This window comes from Orcinus orca, chromosome 20 (genome assembly GCF_937001465.1).
Source record: "Orcinus orca chromosome 20, mOrcOrc1.1, whole genome shotgun sequence".
NCBI classification, from domain to species: Eukaryota; Metazoa; Chordata; class Mammalia; order Artiodactyla; family Delphinidae; genus Orcinus; species Orcinus orca.
Genome location: NC_064578.1, coordinates 42,138,974 through 42,163,260, shown reverse-complemented (window position 1 = coordinate 42,163,260; position 24,287 = coordinate 42,138,974). Strand labels below are relative to the sequence as shown.

The following is a 24,287-nucleotide window of genomic DNA, read 5'->3' as shown; positions in this document are numbered from 1 at the left end:
GCCTTTGGAGGAGGGATGAGGGAGGCTGACCTCAGTTGCCTTCTGCCCTCCAGTCTCCTGAAGGTGTTTCCCATCAGCCATGACCAAAAGGAAGCCAGAGGGTAAGGGAACCCCTTCATGCTGTTCACAGATGTCAGCCCACAAGGAACAAGGCAGAAAAAGAGGGACAAATGGTAGGTGTCCAGCACACCAGGCAAAATAGCAATACACACATACTGCCTATCCCCTTCTCTGCTTAATTTTTCCCCTTCACTTAGTACCACCTAACCTATGATATATTTTGCTTATTTATTTATTTTTTGTCCATCTCCCTCTACAGGAGCATAAACTCCACAAGGTCAGGGATTTTTGCCTTCTTCATTCACTACTGTACGCTGGAAGCACCTAAACTAATGCTAGGCATATAGTCGGTGTTCAGTGAATAGTTTTTGATTGGATAAGGTGGCTGCCTAGCTGTGGCAGACAGAGTAATGCCCCCAAATATGTCCACATCCTAAACCTAGGAATCTGTAGATATGTTAGGTTATGTGGCAAAGGGGAAGTAAGGTTGCAAATGGAATTAAGGTTAATCAGTTGACCTTGAAACAATCAGATTACCCTGGATAATCTGGGTGAGCCCAATGTAATCGTGAGTCCAGAAGAGTCAGAGTCAGAGATATTTAAAGATGCTACACTGCTGGCTTTGAAGATGGAGGAAGAGGCCACAAGCCAAAGAATGTGGGCAGCCTCTAGAAGCTGGAAAAGTCAAGGAAACAGATTCTCCCCTAGAGTCACCAGAAAAGAACGTGGTTCTGCTGACACCTTGAATTTAGCCTGGTAAACCCGTTTCAGACTTCTGATCTCTAGAATTGCATGATGATAAATCTGTGTTGTTTTAAGCCACTCAGTTTGTGGTAATATGTCACAGCAGCAATACGAAACGAATACACTAGCTGTTGTTTTTAACGGCTGGAGCATGGGTTCTGGAGCCAGTTATCTGGGGGATCTTGCACCTTTCCTTTTCTCTGTAAATAAGACTATTGATTGCTCCTTCATCCCAGCTGTGGTTTAAGGATTTGGTGAGCTCATGCATGACATGCACATGGCTTAGAGCCTGGCCTCCAGTCGCCCCTCCACTTGACCACAGACCCTACAAGTGCCTGGTAGACTGTAGACAGTACATATTTATGGAAGGATGAATACATTTCATCAAATGCTGTTCCATAATAGACTTCATCTTCCCTCTGCTTTTAGAACACTGGGTTTTCTCCCTATTTTCATTTTTACTCTTGTTAATAAAACTGAGAATCTTGGGACTTCCCTGGTGGTCCAGTGGGTAAGACTCTGCACTCCCAATGCAGGGGACCCAGGTTCAATCCCTGGTTGGGGAACTAGATCCTGCATTCCACAGCTAAGAAGACCGCATGCTGCAACTAAGAAGTCCGCATGCTGCAACTAGAAGATCCCATGTGCCGCAACTAAGACCCGGTGCAGCCAAAATAAATAAATGAATTAATTAAATATTTTTTAAAATTGAGACTCTTTGTGCACAGTTTTTTTGTTTTCTTGGAATTAGTCTTCTACTGCTTCAAAACAAGGGTCCCTGCTGGCTGCAAGGCTGGTGCTCACCACACACAAGCAGATGGCTGCCTTCAGCGCAGGGTGGCTCAGCTCACCCGGCAGCTAAGCACCTCCCAGGACAGTGAGGCCCACGTGGTCAGCCCAGCTGGAGATGGAAGGTGGGAGGGGAGAGAAGGCAGACTAGAGGCTGTGTCTGAAGTCACTTTGATGAATTCCATTCCTGGGCTGGGCTTCCACTGGGCTCCTCCACCAGGGCATGGGAAAGTAGGGGAGGCAAGGGGATGGAGAACCAAGAGAGTGAGTGATGGTGCTGCAGTCATCTGAGCCAAGGAAGCCTCTCTGTGAGGCAAGAGAAGTGTCAGGGGCCAGTTCAGCAGCTCTGGGCGGTGCCGGCCAGGGTGAGCGCATCCAAACTGCCCTCCCTTCTGGTACTCTTCCATGATCGGCGCTCCTGAGGCTGCACACCCACTGCCTGGGCAGGGAGGTGGGGGCTTCCCCAGATGTCTGGGACAGTGAGAGAGGCTGAGCTCTGAGCGAGCAGGGGACAGAGGAAGCAGGGAAGCGAGCTCCAGCCCTCTGCAGTGCCAGACCACTTTCCATGTGTCTAGCTCTGTGCTGCTCACAGCTGGTGCCCCTATGACCCACAGAACCTGAGTTTGTAACGCAGAGGGGAGGAAAGGGTTGTGAAGTGAAGCCAGCAGGAGAACAAAGGAGGCTTTGCTTGAGAGGAAGGCACCTTCAAGTGAGGCCCCCAGGGCCTGGGGAAGTGACTCACAGGGCCCCGGGGCTGGACCCACCCAGGAGGGCTCTGTGGGACTGAGAATGCAGCCCAGCTGCCCACGGGGTGGGGAAAGGGTTGTCAGTCTCCTGCTTTAGTTGGGTAGCCCTCACCCAGTGCGCCCCCTACTGCCCTCCCTCAGGATCTGGTGTGCATCCAGACTGGGGGTTTGGGGGCGGCCCTGTGCAACCCAGGCCGGGCTGTTGCCACTGCTTCGGCTTCTGCCGCCTTGGCTGCGGGCACGGTCCCCTCTGCCTAAGCTTCACTCCCATTGGCCCAGCAGGGGCCTGGGCTCCCCAGCTCTCAGCAGAGCCATACTGCTGCCCTGCCGGAGCGAGGCCATCAGTGCCACCAAAGGTGGCACTGTTAGCGTTTGGCTCCGTCCCAGGCTCCCTGGATGCCTGTGATGAGAACTTGGAGAGCCCTGGCAGCGCCCCTCGGGCAGTTGCATAACCTCCCCCAGTTATGCTCCTTATACTGTGTGGCAACCGGGCGAGAATTCCAGGACCTTGCACATACTCGTACAAATCTGCCTTCACGCTGTTTGGCTGCAGGGAGAGGCGTGTCTCTGTGGGCCCCGGGAAATGGGGGTGTGTTCGCGTCCAAGAGGGCGTGGCCCGCGTCCGGAGTGGGAGCAGCCACCTCGCCCAGTTGGTGCAGGCTGTTTGCCCCAAACCGCAGCTTCCGCGGGAGCCCTGGACCGGGTCCAGGACGCAGAGGAGGAAGCTCTGGTGACAGTCTAGACATGGGCTTTGAACAGCAGCCTTGGCCCGCCCCCCACCCCCACCACCCCGAGCAGCTCAAGCCCGTGGCAGGTGGCCCACCTCCCGCCCCGTCCAGCCAGGGATGTAGGGACCCCTGTTTTCCTAGGGGCAGGGCCAGCATCCTCCCAGGGGCTTGGCTTGGGCGTCCCAGCGCTTCCCTGGCTCCGGCCCTGCTCTTCTAAGGCTGTATCGCAGTTTGTGATGTCTGTGTGAGGAGGTCCTGGGAGTCAAGGCCTGGATGACCCAGCTGTTGTCATCCTAGAGCCATGACTCAGTCGAGTAAGAGTGCTGTCCAGCTCAGCAGCGAGGCCCAGAGATGGCTGTCAGGATTGGCTGTTCTGTGTAATGGAAACAAAGAGGAGAATCCAAATGCAACTGACCTCCAGCCATCTCCTTTGTATTCCCCCTTGGGAGTGTGCCTGCCTCTGTCCCTGGATCTCTCATTAGAATTTCAGAGAAGCCTGGTTCACTATGGAGGTGCCAGTCACTGAGGCCGGAGAGGTTGCCGGCTCTACTTGCGAGTCAAGGGATTTGCGGGTCATCTATATTCGATGTTACGACAAACTTGAAAACTGTACTATGGAAAGGTCTTTTCCAGATAACTTTACAGGACCTCAAGTAAACAATTCTTGTGGATAAACAGACGTCTTCTCTTAGCCCTGTGGGCTGTCCTGTCCTCCAAGTACCTGCAGTGGCTGGTACATGCTGGCTGTCAAACAATCAATGGCACAGGTGGCCAGGAAGAGAAAGATCTTTGCAGTAAGCAGGACCCTTTTGCTGACCGAGGTCCAAAGCCCCTGCAGCCACCTGGCCCACTGTTCAAGTCAAAGTTACATGACCCCAAAATAGCACAAATACTGTCCAAGACATCCTTCCACTGGGGGTAAGAGGGTGAGTTGGAAACACAGGGGGCCTCCTCCCTGTGAATAAACAACTACCTACAGGCAGCAACGCCTGGATACATATCCCAGGATTGGCCCCCACTCTGCCTGAGGCTCTGAGGTTTGAAGAGCTCCCCACGGGTCAAGCAGGTGTCTTGTTTTTCCAGCTCTGGGGCTTGGGAGAAGACAGCTGCCATCTGGTGTTCCCAAACAAGATCAACCAGGGGCAGGGGGTGAGGTTGGGGGGCTTCCCAGGGACTGGGCTCTCCTTCCACTAACAGCTCTCAGAGCCATGCCCCTGGACTTACCGAGGACTTGAGGGCAGGGACTGAGGCAGGGGCTGTGAAATCCTTTTCTGATCCACAACCCTCCCTGGGGTTGGGTTCCATTTGGGTCACTCTGATTCTTCTGAGAGAATGTCACTGCTACTCTGGCTCCTGGCAGGAAGCGGCCCTTAGCTGCCACCCATACTCTTTTCTTTCTCTTGGTCCACAAAGGGCTGCCTCATGAGCCTCAATCTTCAGGTAGGGCAAGGCTTCTCTCTACATGGAGCCGTCTCCTTTGGGTGGCATGGGGGTGAGCAGAACAACGGTCAGCCACGTCTCATCACATCTGAGCCAAGGCCAGCGTTATGTGGCTGCCTTTGTGCTAAACACATTTGCCCACCCACCTTAAAGTCAACAGAAGTCGAGACCATCAAACTGTGACATCACAGTTCTTACAACATCCCTCATCAGCCCAGATATCAGGCTCAAGGGCAGCAGCTGTGCTCTCTAGCCAAGAGCTGGCCCTCCAGCTCTGTCTAGAACTCCCCATTGGCTTGAACCAAGTGCCCTGCCTCGAACTGAAAATCCTCTGGCAGCTCCTGCATTTGAACGTTCCGTCTTGTCATCCACTTATGGGTCATCCAGTCTTATGGGTCCTGCAGGACCCCTGCAGCTGTCGTCCTGTCTCTGGGGAGTCAGGAGGGTTGACAGGGCCTGATGGGATGGGGCCATCTTGGCAGGTAGCATTCTCCGGAGAACACAGGTCTGCCTCCTGGATGGGAAAAAGGGTAATCTCCAACCCCGTGCTCTAATTAGGCTCTGCTTGACTCAACCAAATGGGTCTTCCCTTGGTCAGGGGCTCAACGGAGCCATTACTCACATCCATGCTTCTCTGCCCCTTTGTCAAATGTGTTAGTGGTTTGGTTTACATATACACGTGCACAAAATGAATATAGTACAGAAGGGCCCAACCCTCCACGGCAACTCCTCACCTAGATCAGGAAGGTTCAGTATGTGGGACTAGGGCTACTCAAGGTGCTTGTTCAGTGGTCAAGCCAAGTCCCACGTGTGGGGAGCAGCGGCTTAAGAGTCACTCAAGCCAGAGCACCTTCTTGTGGCTGCCTTGGTAGATTAGAAACGAAGCGCTAGAGCTGGGTGTATAATTCATAAAAAATACTTTATTTTCTATGGAACACAGTCAAGTGGTAGCTTTAAATTAAAAAAAAAAAAGCTTTTTAAAAGATATTAGTGTCGTGACCTGACTCTGAGCTCCGTGTCATTAGGACAGTGGCCAAAGCCACCTGTTGTAGCTTTGCAGAGTTCCTGCACGGGCAGAGGTCTGGTGGGGAACAGGGAAGTGTTGGCACAGCTATCTGTCCAGTTGCTTAGAATCAAGAATAATTTATGAAGAGCAGAAGTAACACTTATATCGCTGGCAACTGATCAAGAGATTACTTACAATATAGCATATCCATTCCAGGAAGCATAAAGATGTTTGTACTTATTGTTTATAGGGACTATCTTAGAATTTTTGCATCACTTTGGGAACATGGTACTTCTCTACAAATTTAGAAATTCCCTAAATCATACTTCCTGGTTTGTCTTAATTAGTAAGGAGATAAGAGTAACATTCAGTAAGGTAGTTACTTTTTTTTTTTTTTTAGCACAGTGGTTTAATCAAAATGATAGTTTGCTTGAAAATGTTAGGGAATCTCCACCGACCGGCAACCATGCTGGTTATCATACTATAAAAATCCATAAACACACACGGCACTGAGCTGTTTCCACAAGACTTCCTTTCTAATAAACACAACACTTTCTCCTCCTCTCAGACGTGAACCTCAGATGCCAAAATGCCCGTGTGCCAACTGTAGGCATGTTGCTGAGCAAAGGAGAAGGTTGGCAAGTCTGTCCAGCAAATTCGATTGTACAGTGGGATGGCGACTGCTCTGCGGCCTCAGACAGCACATGGCTGTGGCCCGTCCCCCAGGCAGGGAGAGGCTGGTGGCCCTTACTGGCATGGGAAAGGGTCCTGGTCAGTTAGAACATAAGGACTTTGAGGAGAAATACAAAAAGGCTCATTAAAATTGGAGGCCTGCGTAAGTACATTCAAACTCCTCGGAAAGAGACGCCTCGAGGCCTTGTGCTGAGCTAGGGTGACCTGTCCTCATGCGAAGGGCTGCGTGTCCCCTGGCTGGCCTGAGCCATGCGTGGACCGCCTGCCACCTTCTCCTACTGCTCTGCGGCGCTCTAAAGAGGCCGTCAACCTCAACCAAAAACCAGAGGGAGGGAAAAATCACAAACATTGAAGACTGGGTTCAAAAGTCCCTGGACACTTTGGGTCTGCCTTTCCCCAGCCTGCATCTGGTTAGGGGCTGTGAATCAGAATTCCGAATCTGCGCTGCCCAGAGGGGACAGGCACAGCAGTGAGGAAACACCCAAATGCAATTAACAACAGCAAGCTCAGGACCCTTGTTCCTGCCCCTCCCCCAGTTACGGCTGTTGGTTCTTCCTCATCTGAACTGAAGGAACCGAGGGAGGAATCCCATCCCCAAACCTCCCTGCACAGCACGGAATGCTGGAATCTGGCTGCCGCTTCTGCACAGGATGGAGCCTCAGTCTTTCGCTTTATAGCATCATTTATGGCATGAACTAGGAACATAATGTAGTTTACACAAACACGCGACAATTGTACATCAGTATCTTTACAATATTAAAGGAGTCATATACAAGTCTACAGGCATCGTACAAGGGGCAGTGCTGGCCAGGACGCCCCGCCCACCCAGCAGTTCTCTGCGGTTTCTCCAACCTGGGAAAGAGCCATCTCGGGAGGGGAGGGGAGGGGAACTGTGTGTGACAAGGCAGGCGGTATCCATCTTTGGGCCTGTCATCTGAGAGGCAGCAGGTCTGTGAGGACCCCTCAGAGGCAGTCCTCGTTGGAATCCAGGGCCAAGAACCCAAGGTATGACTCTGTCCGGGTCTTACTGGCAAGCTAGTGTAACAGTCTAATTAAAATTCAGTGTGCATATGAGTGTGGGAAAATCAGAGTGGGGGATGGCTTCCTGAGCTGGGGACCCAGAGGATGCTGCTGACAGATGGGCCCCTTCACCGTGGGGCCCATTCCTGAGGTAAGGATGTGGTGTGGCCCCGTGGCTGGTCCCGATGGGGAGATGACTTCTATGGGAGCCCAGGTGTGCGCACGCATAGATAGGAATCGAAGGCCCTGGGCATTAGTTGGTCAGGTGGCTCTCAAGTGTGGCCTGTGCCCCAGGTGGCAGCAAAGGTAGGGTCTCAAGTGGCTCCACAGCTATCCATCCCCACCTGTACCACCCTCCTCCCAGCAGCCCCACCCCGTGGGAGCCCAGTTTCAGCCCCTGTGGCACTGCCATCCCTGCATCTGCTCCTAGAGCAGAAACCAGAAGTTTCCAAGCCCTGCTCTGCGGGCACCTGGGCCCGAGTGTCCAGCAGCTCTTCCACCCCCCATGCAGACATGCTGCGCGTCCGACTGAGCTGAGCACCAGATAAAGAAGCGTTGGTCCTTGTCGGCCTCTCTGACTTGTGCACTTACTTCCGTCTTAAATACTGTAGAAAAATAAGCCATCTCTGACGCAAGGAGACCCACTGGAGTCTGCCGTGTGGTGAAGGATGGACAGCTCCTCGGCGTGCACTGGGGAGGCCTCTGCTGACCCTGCCTCGACACACGCGGAGCCCCGAGGACCGGACTGGGAGCTGAGGGGCCCAGACAACTGGTGGCCGAGTTCTCCCACCTCGGCATCTTTGGGTCACATCAACAGTCCTTCAGTGGACATGCCTCCAGCATCCCACATTCTGTTGCCATGACACACGGGGCCTTGGGGCTCTCTGGGCAGGCTTTGGACCCTCCAGCCCCACCCTCAGTCTCATGGCCACCGCTAAGCAGGCATAGGCAGAACTCCCCAGCACTGTTTCCTGGTCCCTGGGGTGTCCCCAGGGCCCAAAGGCCTCAGGTGGGCACTGAGGCAGGGCCTAGTCCAGGGGCTCCTGCTTTATTCGGACAGCAGTGGGCGTGGGCTGCGGTCGCCGCTCCTCCCGGCAAAGCACGTATTCACTGAACTGGGACGAGTCCACGCCACCCCCGCAGGACGCAGCCATGCTGAAACCCCTCTGGAACAGCCTCTCCAGGACCTGCCGGGGAAGAAACAGGGGTCAGTCCTGCCCAGCTGTAAGAGTCTGCCTGCCCTGCCTGGTGGTCAAGTGGGCACTAGCCCAGGGCAAGCTACCTTCTCCTGTTAAGACATGTCTTGCTTCCTGACAGAAGTCCCTGCAGAACATCCAGCGGGGCAGCCACAGAAGGGACAGGGGCGGCCAGGCCCCAGGGCCCCTCAAACAGCCAAACCCTGCTGCCCTCAGGGGTCCACAACCTTGATTGGGCCCCTCTCTCTCCAGACACATGGTTCCAGGTCCCCCTCCCTCACTGAGGCCCCAGTAATAGAGACCCTGCCCCCAGCCTCTGGGCAGCCACCTGCTTCCCTGAGCTGCGAGTCCCAGATGGTTTGATGCCTGGGGGCCCATCAGCTCAAGGGAGCTTGGGGTGGAGAGGAGGCGTCCTCCTGATGTTTGAGTCTCTGCAGGTCTCCGTGTCCACGTGGGCGGGCTTGCGCCTCTGTGAGGGCAGGGCCTGGTCACTGTGTCTGACACCTGGGTCCTGCACCTAGCAAGTTCTGACGGACAGCTTGTGGAATTTTCCCCACAAAGTCCACTCTGCCCCAAGCCTGAAATAGGAGTCTGCTCTTGGGTCTGGAAGAGCTTATGGAAAATAGGCCTCCACTCCACGTGGGGCTTCCCAGCTCTTAGACCCATCTGGGGAAAGCCAATCCAAACACGCACGGGGCGGCTGTCTGGGTGCTGGTGGCCCCGGGCAGCATGATGAGTAGGGGGGCTCCAGGCCGCCGCCACTCTCAGCCTCTGACCTGCTGCTCCCACTGCCTGGGTTTAATTTGAATCCAAAGTCAGACTCTGGGTGTCAAATGAAGCACACTTTGTTGAAAATACTCTAGGCCATTTTTATAGAACATCCTTTCGGGAAAGAAAAAAAAAAAGCATAGATCAATTTTTTTAAGTCCATCCCCCAGGCGCCATCATTTAATTATGAGCGGGACATAAATTATGCATCAACACATTGTTGCCTTTTCTGTAAGACGGCACGGAGGGCCTCGCCATTGCCGGGACCGAGCCTCCCTCCATCTCCCTCTGCCGCCGGAGGGCGTCGGCGAGGCACGGGGGAGGCGGCGGCCGGCCAGCCCTCACCTGCACCGAGTTGAGCCGGCAGTAGCCGTTGAGCGGGAAGCGGATGACGTGCGTGGGGTCCTGGTTCCAGCCGGCGTTGACCGAGTTGCACATGACGTCCCCGGTCTCGGGGAAGACCTCCTCGATGAGAGCCTTCTCGCCGCTGAGCGCGATCCGCTCACCCAGGTCCGGTGTGACCCGCACCACCAGGCAGTCGCAGGCCCGGCTGCGGCGCCGCTGCGCCTGCTCCTGCTGCCAGCGCTCCAGCTCGCGCACCATGGGCTGCAGCTGGTAGTAGCGTGCCTCCTCGTACAGCAGGCTGAAGTCCTGTGGGCACGCACACACGGCTGGGGGTGGTGGGGATGTGCCGGGCCGGCTCCAGGGGGCCCCCCCCTCACACCCCACACCCCCAGGGCACAGTGTGCTCTGGGACGGTTTGTCCCCATTGTAGGGACGGGGAAAACGAGTCTCGGCCTAATGTGTGCCCCCCAAAAAAGGTGTTGCCTCCCTGCAGGCAGCGGCTGGTGTGCACCTGTCCCAAGACCCCATGAGCTCTTCCATCTGGCCCCAAGCACTGGGGGTGGCTTCATCCCCCTGAAGCAGAGAGAAGCCTCTGGATAGACCCGGAGGCTAGGTTAGAGGAGCCAGAGGCTGTGCGGATGCCTGGAAACCTACTGATTTGTCAGCAAGGCACGGGGCAGCCCCGTCCTCACCTGCCCTGGAGGAGCTCACTGCGGGGCAGGGAGGCGAAACAGACCTGTCTGGGTTGGATTTTCAGCATCATTATCTACCAGACCTTCTCTGAGCCTCAGTTTCCTCATCTATAAAATGGATGTAAACACCCAGCTCAAAGACGGGGTGAAGCTTAAAGGACAAGGTCGGCCCCTGCCCTTGCAGGCAGTGTGAGGAGGTGTCTGGGGGACACCCACCTCTCACCAGCAGCCCACTCCCGGGCTGGCGGGCTCGCACCAACCACCCCTCAGGCCCTGATGATCAGACCACTGCCCCGGTCAAACACATGTCCACCCACACCCACCCCAGCCCTGAGTAGCTGAGGACCCATGACCACACCACTCAGCTCAAGTCCGGCTGGTGAGCCTGAGGACCCCTGGGGGGAGTCAAGGAAGCCCAACCCCCAAAGCCGGGCCCACCCCACTGTCCCTAAGTCCGTTCCTCCTGCTGACTGACCCCAGCTTTCGGAGTCACCCCAGGGGTGATCAGTCAAGAACCCATCCTGTGGAGCTAGAGACTGTCTTACAGAGTGAAGTAAGTCAGAGAGAGAAAAACAAATATCGTATATTAACACATGTATGTGGAACCTAGAAAAATGGTACAGATGAACCGGTCTGCAGGGCAGAAATAGAGACACAGATGTAGAGAACAAATGTATGGACACCGAGGGGGGAAAGTGGGTAGGATGGTGGTGGGATGAATTGGGAAATTGGGATTGACATGTGTACACTAATATGTATAAAATAGGTAACTAATAAGAACTGCTGTATAAAAAATAAACAAAATAAAATTCAAACATTTAAAAGAACCCATCCTGTCCCTCCACAGGGGTTCCTCAAGGCACCATGCCGGGCCTTTGCTCTCATCCATGCAAGGTTTGAAATGATGTCTGCAAACCAACAACCCCACTTCCTTCCTCATAGCCCAGAACATCTCCCCCGGGTGCCCCACCAGCTCTTCCACACAGGAGTGCGGTGCCACTCCCCCACAGCCTGTTCTACCCTGGGCCTCCACACAGCCACTCAGGACTCAAGCTGCAGGCCAGAGGCACCCTCGAGAGCCCCCGACCCTCTCCATCCACACCCGTGGCTCCTGCATCTTCTTCCTAAGCGTGAATCTGATCTACCGACTCTGTTCCACCTTCACTGCCTCTACCCTCCTGCTCCCCTGCATATCCTTTTCCACACAACAGATCTGACGGTCATGGCCCTACTCACAACCCTTCCACTGCATTCAGGGTAAAAAGCCGAATGCTGAGCCGGCCACCAAGGTCCTGACACCAAGCAGCAGCCTTCCTTCCTGCTCTTTCCTTCCCAGTTCATACGGTCCCAGGCTGCCACCCATCCAGCTCCTTGCCCTCCCCTCTCCGCTTCCCACCAAGGCCCTCACACCTGTCTGCCCCCGTTCCTCCGCCATCACCCAGAGAAACAGCCTTGCCTCCAAACCCACCCGGGCCTGCTCTCTGCGTGGTTCCCTCTCACAGTGCTCTCTGCTTCTCTGAAGTGTTTGCCCCTGTGGAATTCAAGTGTTTTTTGGTTCATCGTCTGTCTTCCCACTAGACCGTAACCACTATGGGGACAGGACCCATGTCTGCCTTGTCTTTCACTGCATGTTCAGCCGGAGTTCGGCTGTTGGCACCCAGGAACTGAACTGAATGAGGGATGAAACAGCCCCAGGGCCACTGGGGTCCTCTGGGTGCCGGCAGGAAGAAAGAAAGGAAGGACATTTGCTGGTTGGAGCTGGGGTAGCCCAGGCATGGGCTTCCTGCCTCTGGGATCTCCGTGCCGTGAGGGGCCCAGCACCGGAGGCAGGACTCTCAGAACCAGGTCGGCTGCCGCAGACAGGCTCGCCCGGAGACCTGGGGGCAAGCTTTTGTTTAAGGGTGTTTGGACTGGATCAGTTTTCCCCCTGCCAAGTGCCTACGAGGAACAGATCTGGGAACCTCTAACTCCTGTAACTCCGGCACACGACAGTCGTTCAACACGACAAACATGAAACCGGGGTAAGCGCCGCTGCCACTGCTTAACTGCTGTTACACCCTGATAAATAAGCTAAAAATGTGAGAAAACAAAATTAGTTTAGGAAAACTGATTTAGCCCTCGGCTTCATCGTTTAAGTTTTTATGGTTGCCGTGACAACTGTGGGTCCATTTATGAAGTCACAGCCTACCCTGTGGAACGCCACCCCACAGGCAGTGTGCCGCGCAGCTGCCAGCTGCGGACTGACCTTGAAGTCATCTGGGAGGAGCAGTTTCGACGTCCGCAGGAAGCTCAGGACATAGCGGAAAATCTCCCCATCCCGGTCGATGAAATAATGTTGCTTCAAACTGTCCAGGACGATGGGCTCGGTGCCATTGAAGAGGCGGCTTATTCTGGGAGAGATGGGGGCGGAGATGTGGGATGGAAGGGCGGGTCCACCTGCCCCACCCCGACTCCTTAGAGCTCACCCTGCTGGAGGGGCGAGGGGCCTTACATGGTGACTCTGGGCTGCGCCAGGACTGAAAAGGATGTCTGCACATGCCAGCGGCAGCCGGGACACCAGCGCGGCAACCAGCACATGCACACGCCCCGCCTACACGCACAAGCCACAGTCAGAGAGAGGCACACCCGGCTCTGTACGCCCGCCTGCCCGCTGACACAGGCTACAGGCCTGGAAAACCACAGCGAGACACAGACACAGCCACCCCGTCCCAAGCACACAAACCCTTGCTGGACAGAACCGCCCAGAAAACCCCCACTGACCACCAGACACGCCAGCTCACGGCCGCCCGTCCAGTGAACACATGTAAACCAGCTGCCACGCTCCCGGGTCACACACATCCACCTCCCCCAACCTGCGTGAACGAGCAGCGGACAGGACACACCCGGGCAGCAGGCACGGCGTCACATGGTCCCCTCGCTCACAACACACAAACCACAGGCAGACCCAGACACATCCGGTGCGGGACACACCAGGCAGCACGGGTCCACCAGAGACACAGCTACGTATGCTCAACAAACTCACAGACGAACCACCCACAGCTCTGCGCTCAGGGAACCCTAGGGGAGAACAGAGGCAGGCACCGGGGACAGCACGTGTGTGTGTAGCTACAGTGCACGCACGTACACACACACACACACACACACACACACACGCACACCCCAGTGTGTACACACATACCAGCGTGGATGCACACAGAACAGCGCACACACGTGCTCCAATGCGTGCACGTGTGCTACAGCGAGTGCGCACTGGGGAGGGGACCGCGAGGGGAGGCCAGGTCCCAGCACCCCACCTTCTGAAGGACAGTGGCTCTGACAGAAGCACAGGACCTGCAGCAGGCTCTCGGGGCGCCCTGATGCCTGGCCCTCTCCACTCCAGGGAGGAGGAACCAGGCCTCCCCACTTCCCAGGGCGGCAGGCTCTGGTTTGGCTAACTTCCCCTGCAGACCCCAGGCCCCGGGGGGGAGAGTTAGGATACCCCGAAGAGGGGTGGGGACAGCCAAGAGCTTGACTCGGGAACCGCAGGGAGGTCGGCGGCGTCTCCCCAGGGGCAGCATCTCCAGACATCCTTCGGCCGACAGGCAGGGCCACATACATGTCCCCAGCTGGACCCTGCACAGCCCGGGAGAAGGGTGGCCCCGACCTGGGCCCCAGGCCTTCCAGCCCAACCTGTACAAGCCTCCCAGGAAGGCTCCCCTCTCCCTCAGCAGCCCCCTCCGCAGGCCCTGCCCCACTCCTGCCACTGTGTGCCAGGGCAATGAGCTGGGGGGTCACGGCACCCAAAGCCTCTCTCGGGGCCTTCCATTGACACCAGCCGCTCTGGTGGCCTGGTACACTTCAGGCATTGGCCAGGAGGGTCTGCCCAGGGGTAGAGTGACTAACCTGTTCTCACTCTGGGGACATGGCCCAGCGGGGCCATATAAAGGGCAAGGCTGCCTCGTAGAAGGGCATGAGCAGGCCAGAGCCCATGGGGAGGTGTGGAGAGGCCCGAGCCTGTGGAACCAGTGCTGCGGTCACCCACATACAGCTCATCTCAGAGCTCCAAAGGCCACGGAGCCCCATCAACCCCCAGGCCTGATGACAATGATACTGGAGAACACAGCCCCGCTGCACAGCTCTGTGGGCTCCAAGGCCTATTCCAGGCCTCAAACTCCCCAAGACCTGACCTCAGCAGAGCTTGGGCATCCAGATATCAGAATAAGGGCCACCCAGCAGCCCTGGAGACAGACAGGACTGAGTGAGACGCCAGGTGCCACAGGCAGTCATCCGCAGACTGCTGAGGGACCCCACGTGGCACCAGCAGGAAGAAGTGAGAGCCGTTTCCATAGGTGAGCCAGCACGTGTGAAGCCTCAGTCTCCCTGCAGAATTTGCTCCACCCTCCCTGGCTGAGCTCAAGCTCTGTGCAGCAAGCGATGTTCCACGGCTGCTTGTGTTGCAAACCCTCCTGACATCAGGCTGTGAAGCTCCAGACCTGTTGGTCTAGACGACTCCCAATCCACCACATTCCAGGGCTTCCTGGGTTCTAGGTTGTCTTATGGGTCCCAGGCTAGAAGGCTCTCAATCTGCCTTATTTCAGGACTGGCTGGTTCTAGGTCTTTCCAGGTTCGGTGTCTCTTCACAGACTAAGGCCTTTCATGCCCTCAGGGTCTGAAGCTATCAAGGACATGAGCAGCTTGAGGGAAGGTTAGTCACTTCAAAGGGAGCTCCCGACACGTGTGTGTGGTCTTAAGAGTCCGTTGCCACCGCAGGCCACTCTCTGAGGGAGACTGCAGGTTCGGGGTACCAACTTCAGAAGTCTTCCACAGAATAAGCTGGCCGGTTCTGACCCCAGCTGATAGGGGTTGTTTTCTTTTTCTTCTTTCTTCCTTTTTTTTTTTTTAAGCCTCGGCTCCAATTTCCTGCATGTTTCAGTGGCAGGTTTTATTAGTTCTAAAGTTCCTGGACATCTTAATTTGTTGCTTCCCACAGCGAGGATGAACGCAAGCGTGGGGCTGCCATGGCAGGAGCTAAACGATGTTCCAAGTGCGCTGGCAGACACAGGAGTCCACTCCCAGCCCCGGGCAGCTGGGCGGGGCCGGCTCTGGGCGAGGACCCGTTGGCGCTCCCTGCCTTGCCAAGAACCAGGAGCCCAGGCACAGCTCTGTGGGCACCGGGACCTGAGGGGCTGGGGGGCGCTCCCGGCATTGCCCAGGGTGGGACTTTGCTGACATCCAGAACCCCCTCCACCCCCGGTGACCTTAACACGATTCTCCATCTCCAGGTGACTTATACATCGGTGACCCTGGATGAGGGACTGATTTTGTTTCCAGAATTAGTGAGAAACAGTTTTTTAATTTTAATAATTTACTCAAAGAAGGATGAGAGAGATCTGAGGGGCTCTGGCCAGCAGAGCTGCCCAACCCACTTCTCAGGCCTGGCCTGACCCACTGTCCTGACTGTCCTACAGGTCACACCACCCTCCACTGGCCTCTAGGCCGAAGCTTCAGGCCTGAGGAGCAGCTCTCCTGTGAGCCGGAAGCCATCCAGGCAGAACAGATTCATCCTGAGGCCCCAGGAAAGAATGCAGACCGCCACCCGCTCTGGGCACATCCTGCAGGCCCGCGGGTCCCACAGGTCACGGGCCAGCAAGATGGCCCGCCCCACGTCAAAGCAGGACAATGGGTGAGGATGGGCTGTGGGTCTGGGAGGGGAGGACCACCCCCTGCCCGCCCTGTTCCAGGCAGCAGCCTGGAGACAGAATGAGGAGGCCGTTCCCTGCAGGCCTGGGCCATGATTACTCCAGAAAGGCAAGTGTCTGATTTCAGGGAACACTCTTCAGAGACGTTGTGGGCAAGGGTTTCATGAATTTCACTCGCAAACGTCGTCAACCGATTAAGGGATGATCTATCTCAAACAAGGCGCGAATGCCGCAGAAGGCTAAATTGAAATTAAATAAGTGGAATCCATCTCCCATCCTCGACAGGGCTCTGCCAGAGAGCGCCAGGCCCACACGGCTGACGTGGCCTCCCGGATGCTGCCCCCTCCGAGACCCCCAGGTCACAAGCGCCCCAGGCCTAGCCTCTGTCTGCTGAGGGAGTGAAGCTCCAACCGTCACCTGCACCCGATGCCCCCAATTCTGAACGACACACTGCATCCACCTCCAGCACTCCCCCCTGGAGGGCGCCACGCTGGCCTCCAACGAGCTCCCAAAGCCGCCACTTCCACACGCTATGATCCTCCGTGCTCTGAGCGGCCACACCGGCGACGAGGCAGCCGGATCAGAAAGCTTCCCAGAGCCGCTCCCCCTCGGTGTCTGGGGAATTAATTAACTCCTCTTTTTATTTTAAATGTCTAAAACAGAGGTGATGCCCTGCAGCCGTGGCCCTCCCGCCGCCAGCCCTCAGTGGTGGCCGCCTCACTGTACCAGGAGCAAGCGGTCCCCGGCTCAGCAAGTAGCGTGCGGCATCATCTCCAGGAGATGCTCAGAGACCCGTCCCACCTCTGGCCAGCCCTGCTGTTACAGGCGGAAACCAGGTCTGCCCCTAGGAGAGAAATGCCTGAGAGGCAAAAGCAGGAGAGTCAGCAGTGCCCGGCGCCTCCCACAGATGAGTCCAGGAGTCAGGAGCACCGGGGAGCTGGGCAGAGTGTAAAGCTCCCTGCAGGGAGGGTCCTGGTCGGAGACGCTTTGCCCGCTGATGGCGGTATGTGGCTCATGCTTATCCACAGCTGTGGATCCTCCCGCACATCACGGAATTCCTAGCCAGTCGCTGCAACCCCCCCAAATCCAAGGGAGCCTGCTGCTCGCCCTTAGGGTCCAGCAGTGGCCACCCAAACAGGCGAAGAGGACAAATTGCAGCTGCCCCTCACCCTTCCCCTTACGCTCTATCCCAAGGGTTAGGCTCGGAAACAGGATGAACTATTTCTCCCCAGCATGACGCCAAGAAGTACGCAGCATTGCTCACGAATGGTCCCCTGCAAAGGCCGGGCTTGAGTCTCACTCAAGAGTAACCTGAAGGAGCATGAGATTCCCCAGCCAGCTGCTGGCCAGCTGCAGGTGGGGCTGGCTCTGAAAAGTGGCCTCTGCCAGTGAGTCAGGAACTCCCCCTAATACTACCAATGCCACCAGCTCTGGGTCACAAGTCCCTGTGCAAAGCAGCCGTTGACAGGGGCACTCAGCTTCCTGAACCCTAGTTCCCCAGGTCTAGGAGCAGGGGGGCCTTGGAGAGCCCTGCGTGTTGGCTGGTAGCAGGCTACAGATGCTGCCTGTCACCACTGCACACCCCGGTGCCATGAGGGGCTCGGCTCTTACCTGGAGTCAGGGTACTTGGTGAGCGTGGCCAGGCTGCTGGTGTACATGTGGCCGCCCACATCGATGTGCACAGGCGCGTTGGACTTAGTGAGCTGGGCTGGCAGTGGGATCCCCTGGGCGGCCAGGGGAGACACAGGCGACCGGGTGAGAGACAACCGAGACATGCTTCCTCCCTCCTGGAGATGGAAACAAGGCACAAAACAAGGGTTTCTCCACGACGGAGCTATGCACTCCTTTTACTGCCAATGTGATCACAGATCTAATCAGATCACTTCTGCCTGTGCCTGATCACATATTCAGCTGACAAATTGTGGCCACCACTGTAATTAAGTGTATTCGCATCATTTTCTTCAAAGTACCAGAGGGAAAAAAGAAAGATGCTTATTAGCAATAAGAAATCAAGAAAAAGAAATTTTGTTCAAGGTGTCAGCCTCCAGGGGCATAAAACAAACTGCAAAATTCTAATTAAAGGTCGTGGGCTTCTGTGTTAGATGTGAAATATCCCCTGACAAACGAATCACCAATTTGTGAATTGGGATTCAGGGGTTTTTGCAAGTTTGTCTCAGTAACGAGACACCTCTAAATTAGGGACTTCCTCAGCACCTAAGGCATTGAGCTTTATACACGTAGTAAATTTCACATCAAATTAAGAGCGTTTTTGTTTCCAAAAAAAATACATAATCGTGCGGCCAGTCAACAGCCGTCTCTTGAATGCCACCGCTGTGACTGCAGCTGCGAGGAAGGGCAGCCAGTGAGCTGGCGCTTGGGAGGACGGCAAATAGGAGGACACCAGCCCTTGACCCAGCCCACCCTGCTGGCTCTCACCGCGGGGCCAGTGCTGCCGTGGGCGTGAAGCGAGGACCCGCTCGGCCGCTCCTTGCGGTGAGGCATCTAGGCTTCCATCGCTGCCCAGAGTATCTGTGGGAAGCACCAACACAACCAGACAGGACTTACTCCTCAGTGGTCCTGGGCGCCGTGTCTCCCAGTCAAAGATGCTTACAATCGTCCTTTATGAACATGCGTCCCAGGACCCCATGCCCTACCACACTGCCCGCTACTATCCTGTCCCCACACCCCAAAGCAAGCCTCAGGGCCATAGGAGATTACTTACACACACACACACACACACACACACACACACACTCACACATGTGTTTTCAGGGCAGCTCCATGTCTGCTAATTCAGCTAATGACAGTACTGAAACATATGCTCACCATTATTGCCCCCAAAATGTTTCAGAACAAATCTGATTTTCTTGGTATTTTGGTTTTGAGACACGTTACCAAGCATGTCTCCTCTTACTTCAGAGAGAACCCTGGGAACCACAGCTCAGAGAGGATCCCCCCCACCCTCCATGGGCTTCGGAGCCCCAGGACCTCTTTGAACACCATCTCTGCAGTGTTAAGATGCAGTTTGCAACTGGCTGGACACAGAGAAGCCAGGGAAGAGCGAAAGTCACTTAGGAAGCCACCGCTCCCCCTGTGGCTCCTTAGAGAAGAAAACTTCTCTTTGTTTGCCCAGCCTGCACCTCTGCAGTTTCTCCCCAGGCCCCGGGAATGGTCTTGTCTGTGCCTAATATATTCCAGATCCCTTTGGGATCACAGCCCCAAGGCATTAGAGAAAGCTGGCCAGAAGGAGACAGCAGCTCAGCTAATGAACACTCTCTCCTGCCTCTCCTCTCAGCCGCAACCACCTGAAATAAGCCTGTCCCACAGTCTCCAGAAGCTGTCTGAGAACACTTGCAGGCCCCATGCAGGAGAGCTGGAGGAGAGCAGGTTTAAGCAGACCCCTTCCACTGACCCGGGGCTGGGGGAGACGTGCACAGTGACTATCATCCCCCCCCCCCCGCCCCCACTGGCTTCCATATACCTAAACCTGGACTTATCCGTTGCAGGTTTAACCTGAACCTCTCTCAAGGATTGACTTTGTGCCTTGAAATTCAACATCCAGTTTTAACACATGAACCAAGGTCCAATGAGAATCAAATCCTGCAAATTTAAGCCGGGCCACTCTCCCAGGATTTGTCCTGCCCTCGGTGTCCTGGCAAGTCCTCTGACAGGAAACCGGTGGGGGGTGGCTATTAGCAGACAGTCATGTTTAACTTCTAGCTGTCCAGGGTCTGCTGCTTTGGGCATTCCTGAGTTCCCGCAAGCTTCAAAAAGAAAACCAGGTCACTTATCTCAAGGAAGTTCTGAGAAACCAAAACATATCTCAGGAATGGGCTATCCTGCCCTGGGAGGCTCTGCTAGGGAGGAGTCAGAAGGAAAGCCACACTGAGGATAAACTGTGCTGGAAGGAATTCCGATGGAACGTCTATCAAAGCAGACTGCACAATGCCGGCCCTACTGCCAGGACACTACTCAGAAGTGACATTTAACACCAAGTACCCATCACAAAAGCTGCTCGATCGTGTTCTCACCCAGACTTTTCCATCGCAGGCAACACCTGATGTTCATGGCACACCAGAAACTCACCATTGGAAGCCCCAGGCTGTACGCCTTGCCGCGAACCTCCACTGCTCCCTCCGACAAACGCATCTGTGCTGGACAACGACCCTTTCCCCGAGACCACTGCCAAGGTCAGAAGCATAAAGTGGGTGCAGGAAGAGACACAAGTTCATTCCGCCAGCACCAGCATCAAACCCACGACCAGCCCCAGCTCGCCACGCCCCTCCCGAGGCTCAGCCAAACCGCCTGTTGCAGGGACCTCGGCGGTCGTGTGCTGCACGGCCCGCGGGTTTCCAAACTGGCTGGGTACTGACCCGCTTCTCCAAGCTGCGGCGGGAGCCCGGGGTCCCGCGCCCGCCCGCCACCGAGCCCCGCCCGCCCGAGCAGAGGGAAGCGAGCAGAATGCCACGCTCATTTACACACAAAATGATTTTGTGTCCTATTGTGCTCGCAGTTGTTCAGCTCTCTGGGGGTGATTAAACTGGCTGAGCTGCGGCAGCTTGAGACGATTTCACTAAATCGCTTCTTCGTGAAGTCGCTTCTTTGCTAAGCTGTTATTTTAACCATAAAAGGTAAACAGAAGGCGGCTCGAGGACTCCCTTCGGGTCTGCGCCCAGGGCGCCAGCCCCGGGCAAGAGGGCCAGGGGCCTGCAGAATTGTCCAGGGGGCGGGCCGGAAGGGAGGCAGGCGGGCCACCTGGCGCGCGCCAGCCCGGCCGCGGAGCCCGCCGGCCGGTGTGAACTTCGTTCGGGACGGCCGGAGCCGGCTGGGTGCAGGCCGGCGGCGCCGCGGGCGGCGGTGGCCGCGGCACCCAGAGCGCCTTGCAGGACCGCGAGGGTGTGCGGCACGGGCGGGGCGGAAGACAAAGTTAAATCAAGAGGCAGATACTTAGAGACCACAGATGGGAAGCTCGCCTAATTAAGGACGTAAAAGCGCTTTTGTTCTCAAAGTTTATTGTTGCCGGGATTTAAAAAAAAATTAATTGAAACTAATGCTGTTATTCACTCGTGCACTTAAATTCCTTCATGCACATTTGAGACACAGAGTGAAAACTTGAAGCTGATCTTTCTGCAGCCGGAGGTGGGGGGCGCGGGAGGACTGAAACGCGCTCCAGCTACGGGGGAGGGGGGCTGTTTGAGAGTGTGCCGGTGCGCGCGTCCAGGTCAGGGGGTACCGGCGGGAATCGGGGATCCGGAGGCGGCGATCGCATCTCCGCGCGGCCCGCCTGGGGCTCCAGACCCCGCGCGCTTGGGACGACCACCAGACCGCCAGCCCCTCCCACTCCGTTTCGGACTCGCGGGTGGGCGTCAGAGGACACACATCTGTCCCGTTGGAGACTTTTTCTCTCTCTGATTTGGACACCAAGCCGGGCCCAGTCAGCCGAAGTCCCGGCTGCGTGAGCCAGGTTCTGACCCCGGAAACACGCCGGCCCTGCAGGGCGCTCGGCCCGGCACTGAGGCCCGAGTGCCGGGACGTGAACACCCCCTCACCCCCACCTCCCCGTGCGGCAGGAAGCTCGGTGCCCGCCCGCGTGGGGAGGGTCCACCCGGGGCCAGGGCCGGCCCACGTGGGCAGTCCCCCCCTCCCGCACCAGGCCTTTGTGCTGGGTGCCCCCGTGCCGCCAGCCCCCGCCGCCCTGCACCGGGACAAAGCAGCCGCCCCTCCCACGTCCGAATCACGGCCGGGCGACTTTCTGGGTATCGCAGCCACTTTAGGGACAGGGGTGCGCGTCGCTGAGCGGTGGCCGCCCGCGCGAGGCTTACCTCGGAGCCGGAGCGGCGGATCGGACTCGGGCGCAGCCCCCGCCCCGCGCAGCCGCTGGTCTCGGGCGCCGGGCGCAGCCTCGCCGCCTCTGCTCGCTGCGCGGGTCGCTCCGGTCTCGTCCTGGAGTTACTTTCTCTCTCGCCCCCAACCCTCCCCCCACCCACCCCTCCCGCCCCGGCCCCCGCTTCGCGCGGCCCCTCGCGGCGCGGCGCGCCGGGGCCTCCCCTCCCCGCCCTCCCCTCGCCTCCTCCCCTCCTCGCGGCCGCCGCCGCCGCCTCCTCTTCGCGCCGCTCTCCGGCTGCCCTCCCGCCGCTCCCACCTCCTCTCCTCCCTCCTCTCTCTCCAGCGGCCTTCCCCGATTGCTGGCGAGAAAGCCAGCCCCCCACCTTAGCCCGTAGCCCGCGTCCCGTCGCGGCCGAGCCCGGACGCAAAGGGCAGCGATCCGGCTCCAAATTACCCAGCGCTACGAGCGCGAGCGGGAGCGCGCGGCGACTCCTGGCTCGGGGCTCGGCTGCGCCGCGGGGCAGAGGATTAGAGTCGCAATTAGCTCCGCGCGCCCGCGCCTGGCGACAAAAACGCGCCGTTTCCCTTCCTTCAGCCGGGCGATCACCACCCGCCTCCCCCGGAGTCCGCGCCTTCCCGCCGGGGCCTCCGCCAGGACCCTCCCGGGAGCAGTGCGCCCAGGCCCCCGCGCCCTCCGCCGCCCAGCCCCCCGCCCCCCGCCGGCCAGCCACGCGGCGCCCGGGCCTCCTCCGGGCTCGGGAGGGGGCGGGGGAGAAGCTGATTTTAATCATTGTCATTTCATCTGATGTAATATTTCCCCGGGCGCTTTCAGCTGGGCATAAATTTTCGGCTCCCAAATAAGTAACACAGGGCACGTTTCTCACATTTCTTGACTCCTCGGTTACAAAGAGGAGAGCAGCCGCCGCCGCGGCGCCCGAGGGTAGGGGCGGGACTTGGGAAGAAACTGGGCTGCGAGTCGGCCAGGGCTGCAGAGGAGCCGGGGGCCGGTGCCGCCCCTCCCCCTCCCTGGCCTTCCTCCCCGGGTCTCTGCCCCGGCTGCCCCTCTACCGGGGAGCAGCGCCGCCCGTGACGTCTGCGGACACGCGGTCGGCCACCGCGGGGGAGGGGCGCACGGGGGGCGCCCAGCCGGCCCCCCGCCGCCAGACGCGCCATTTCCTTTACGCGCGCGGCGCGATGGAGACGTCTACCGCCAAGACTCCCCGCGGCGCTGAGGCCTGCGCTCGGGGCGTCCCTCCTGGTCCTCGAGTCGGCTGCCCCTTCCTCCTCCTCTTCTACCTCCTCCTCCCCTTCCTCTTTCTCCTGTTTCCCTTGCGCCCCGCCCGTCCCCCCTCCTCCTCCTGGACCATTTCCCGGCTCCTAGGAAACGGAGCGCGGAGCCTCCGGTGCACTGCGCCCGGCCTGCACTGCGCCCTCGTCCGGCTGCGGGGACGCCCGGGCCAGAGCCAGGCTCGAGCTGGAGGACCGGTGCGCTCCGGCCGGGAACGGCGCGGGGGCCCCCACCCCGAGCTCCAGCCGGACCTGGACGCCCTCTAGCGGCTTCACTCACGGGAGGGGCGCTGGTGAATAGAGGACAAGGTGGGGGGCCTGCCTCCCTTGACCAGGAGACCTCGCGCGTGGAAAGAGGGCCCGCACCGCCGTACTGTAACTTCTCCACGCGGGAATAAGGAGAAACTTTCCTCCTAAGGGAAGGTTTTATTTATTTATTTACTTTAGAGCTCGAACTACAGGAGAAGGGGGAAATTTTCTCATTAAAGTTACATCCCTGCAGTTAGTTCAATTACTTGATATATGCAGAAGATGTTGTTAATTTATAGATTTAAATAGCTTACAAAGATGCCGCAGGCCCCATCAGTTAATTTCCTTAATTTATGGATTCTTAGCTGCTCCTTGAAGAGAAAGGGGCCCTGGAAGTAGGTCAGGGATCTGTGCAGCGGCTCCCGCACGGCCCATGGGCTGCCCACTCAGCTCCCCACGCCCTGGCGACCCCGGGCTTTTGGCTCCCAGCTCGGACCTGACAGCACCACTGTCTGCTCTCTACATCTCGGCCAGGCCCAGCAGATCTGCTTTGCTCCTTGGTGACTGCCCCAGTCTCTCCAGAGCTACGCAAGGCCAAGGAGCAGCAAAGCTCCCATCTACACCCACCCCACCGGGCACTGCTGAAGAGATGGGCCCAAATAAGAAGTGAAACAAGTATCCAAATACTTTGATCTCCTGTGTCCTCCCTTAAATGCTGGCTGGGACCACACATGGAGAAAGGCGTGTGTGGATACCCCAAACTTCTTCAGGGAAAGAAACTTCCCCCTTCTCAAGCCTTGGAGTGCGTGGGGGTGGGGGCGGGGAAGAGGGAGGCATGAGGAAGAATGCTGCAGGCTCCCATCTGAGCAGAGACCCACTGAAAACTTGCTTGTCATGGGGCCACCCCTGTGACCCCATCGCCCCTCACCCCTCTCCCCTCACCCGCTAGGTGCCTGCTAGAGCTTCTTTGTTTTGTGTTCAATATGGATGAATATATACATATAAATTAATACTTAGATG

The 24,287-nt window shown here is 57.3% G+C and overlaps 1 protein-coding gene and 1 non-coding gene across 3 annotated transcripts; one reads left to right on the top strand and one right to left on the bottom strand.

The window, feature by feature from the left end:
* The first annotated feature begins 1,297 nt into the window (after positions 1-1,297).
* TRNAG-CCC (transfer RNA glycine (anticodon CCC)) lies at positions 1,298-1,370 on the top strand. The gene has a single exon. It is a non-coding gene; the product is annotated as a tRNA-Gly (tRNA).
* A 4,062-nt stretch (positions 1,371-5,432) lies between these two features.
* KCTD15 (potassium channel tetramerization domain containing 15) lies at positions 5,433-23,040 on the bottom strand. Of its 2 annotated transcripts, XM_004284147.3 has the most exons (7): positions 21,728-21,771; positions 19,992-20,087; positions 18,342-18,434; positions 17,517-17,692; positions 12,473-12,617; positions 9,536-9,841; positions 5,433-8,413 (listed from the first exon to the last, which is right to left on the bottom strand). In XM_004284147.3, the coding sequence occupies exons 3-7, from the start codon at positions 18,405-18,407 to the stop codon at positions 8,255-8,257; spliced, it is 852 nt and encodes a 283-aa protein (XP_004284195.1). In that variant the 5' UTR covers positions 18,408-18,434; positions 19,992-20,087; positions 21,728-21,771; the 3' UTR covers positions 5,433-8,254. The 2 variants fall into 2 exon arrangements, with proteins under 2 accessions (XP_004284195.1, XP_033269915.2); XM_033414024.2 differs by lacking the exon at positions 18,342-18,434 and having other exon boundaries at positions 21,728-23,040.
* Positions 23,041-24,287: the final 1,247 nt, after the last annotated feature.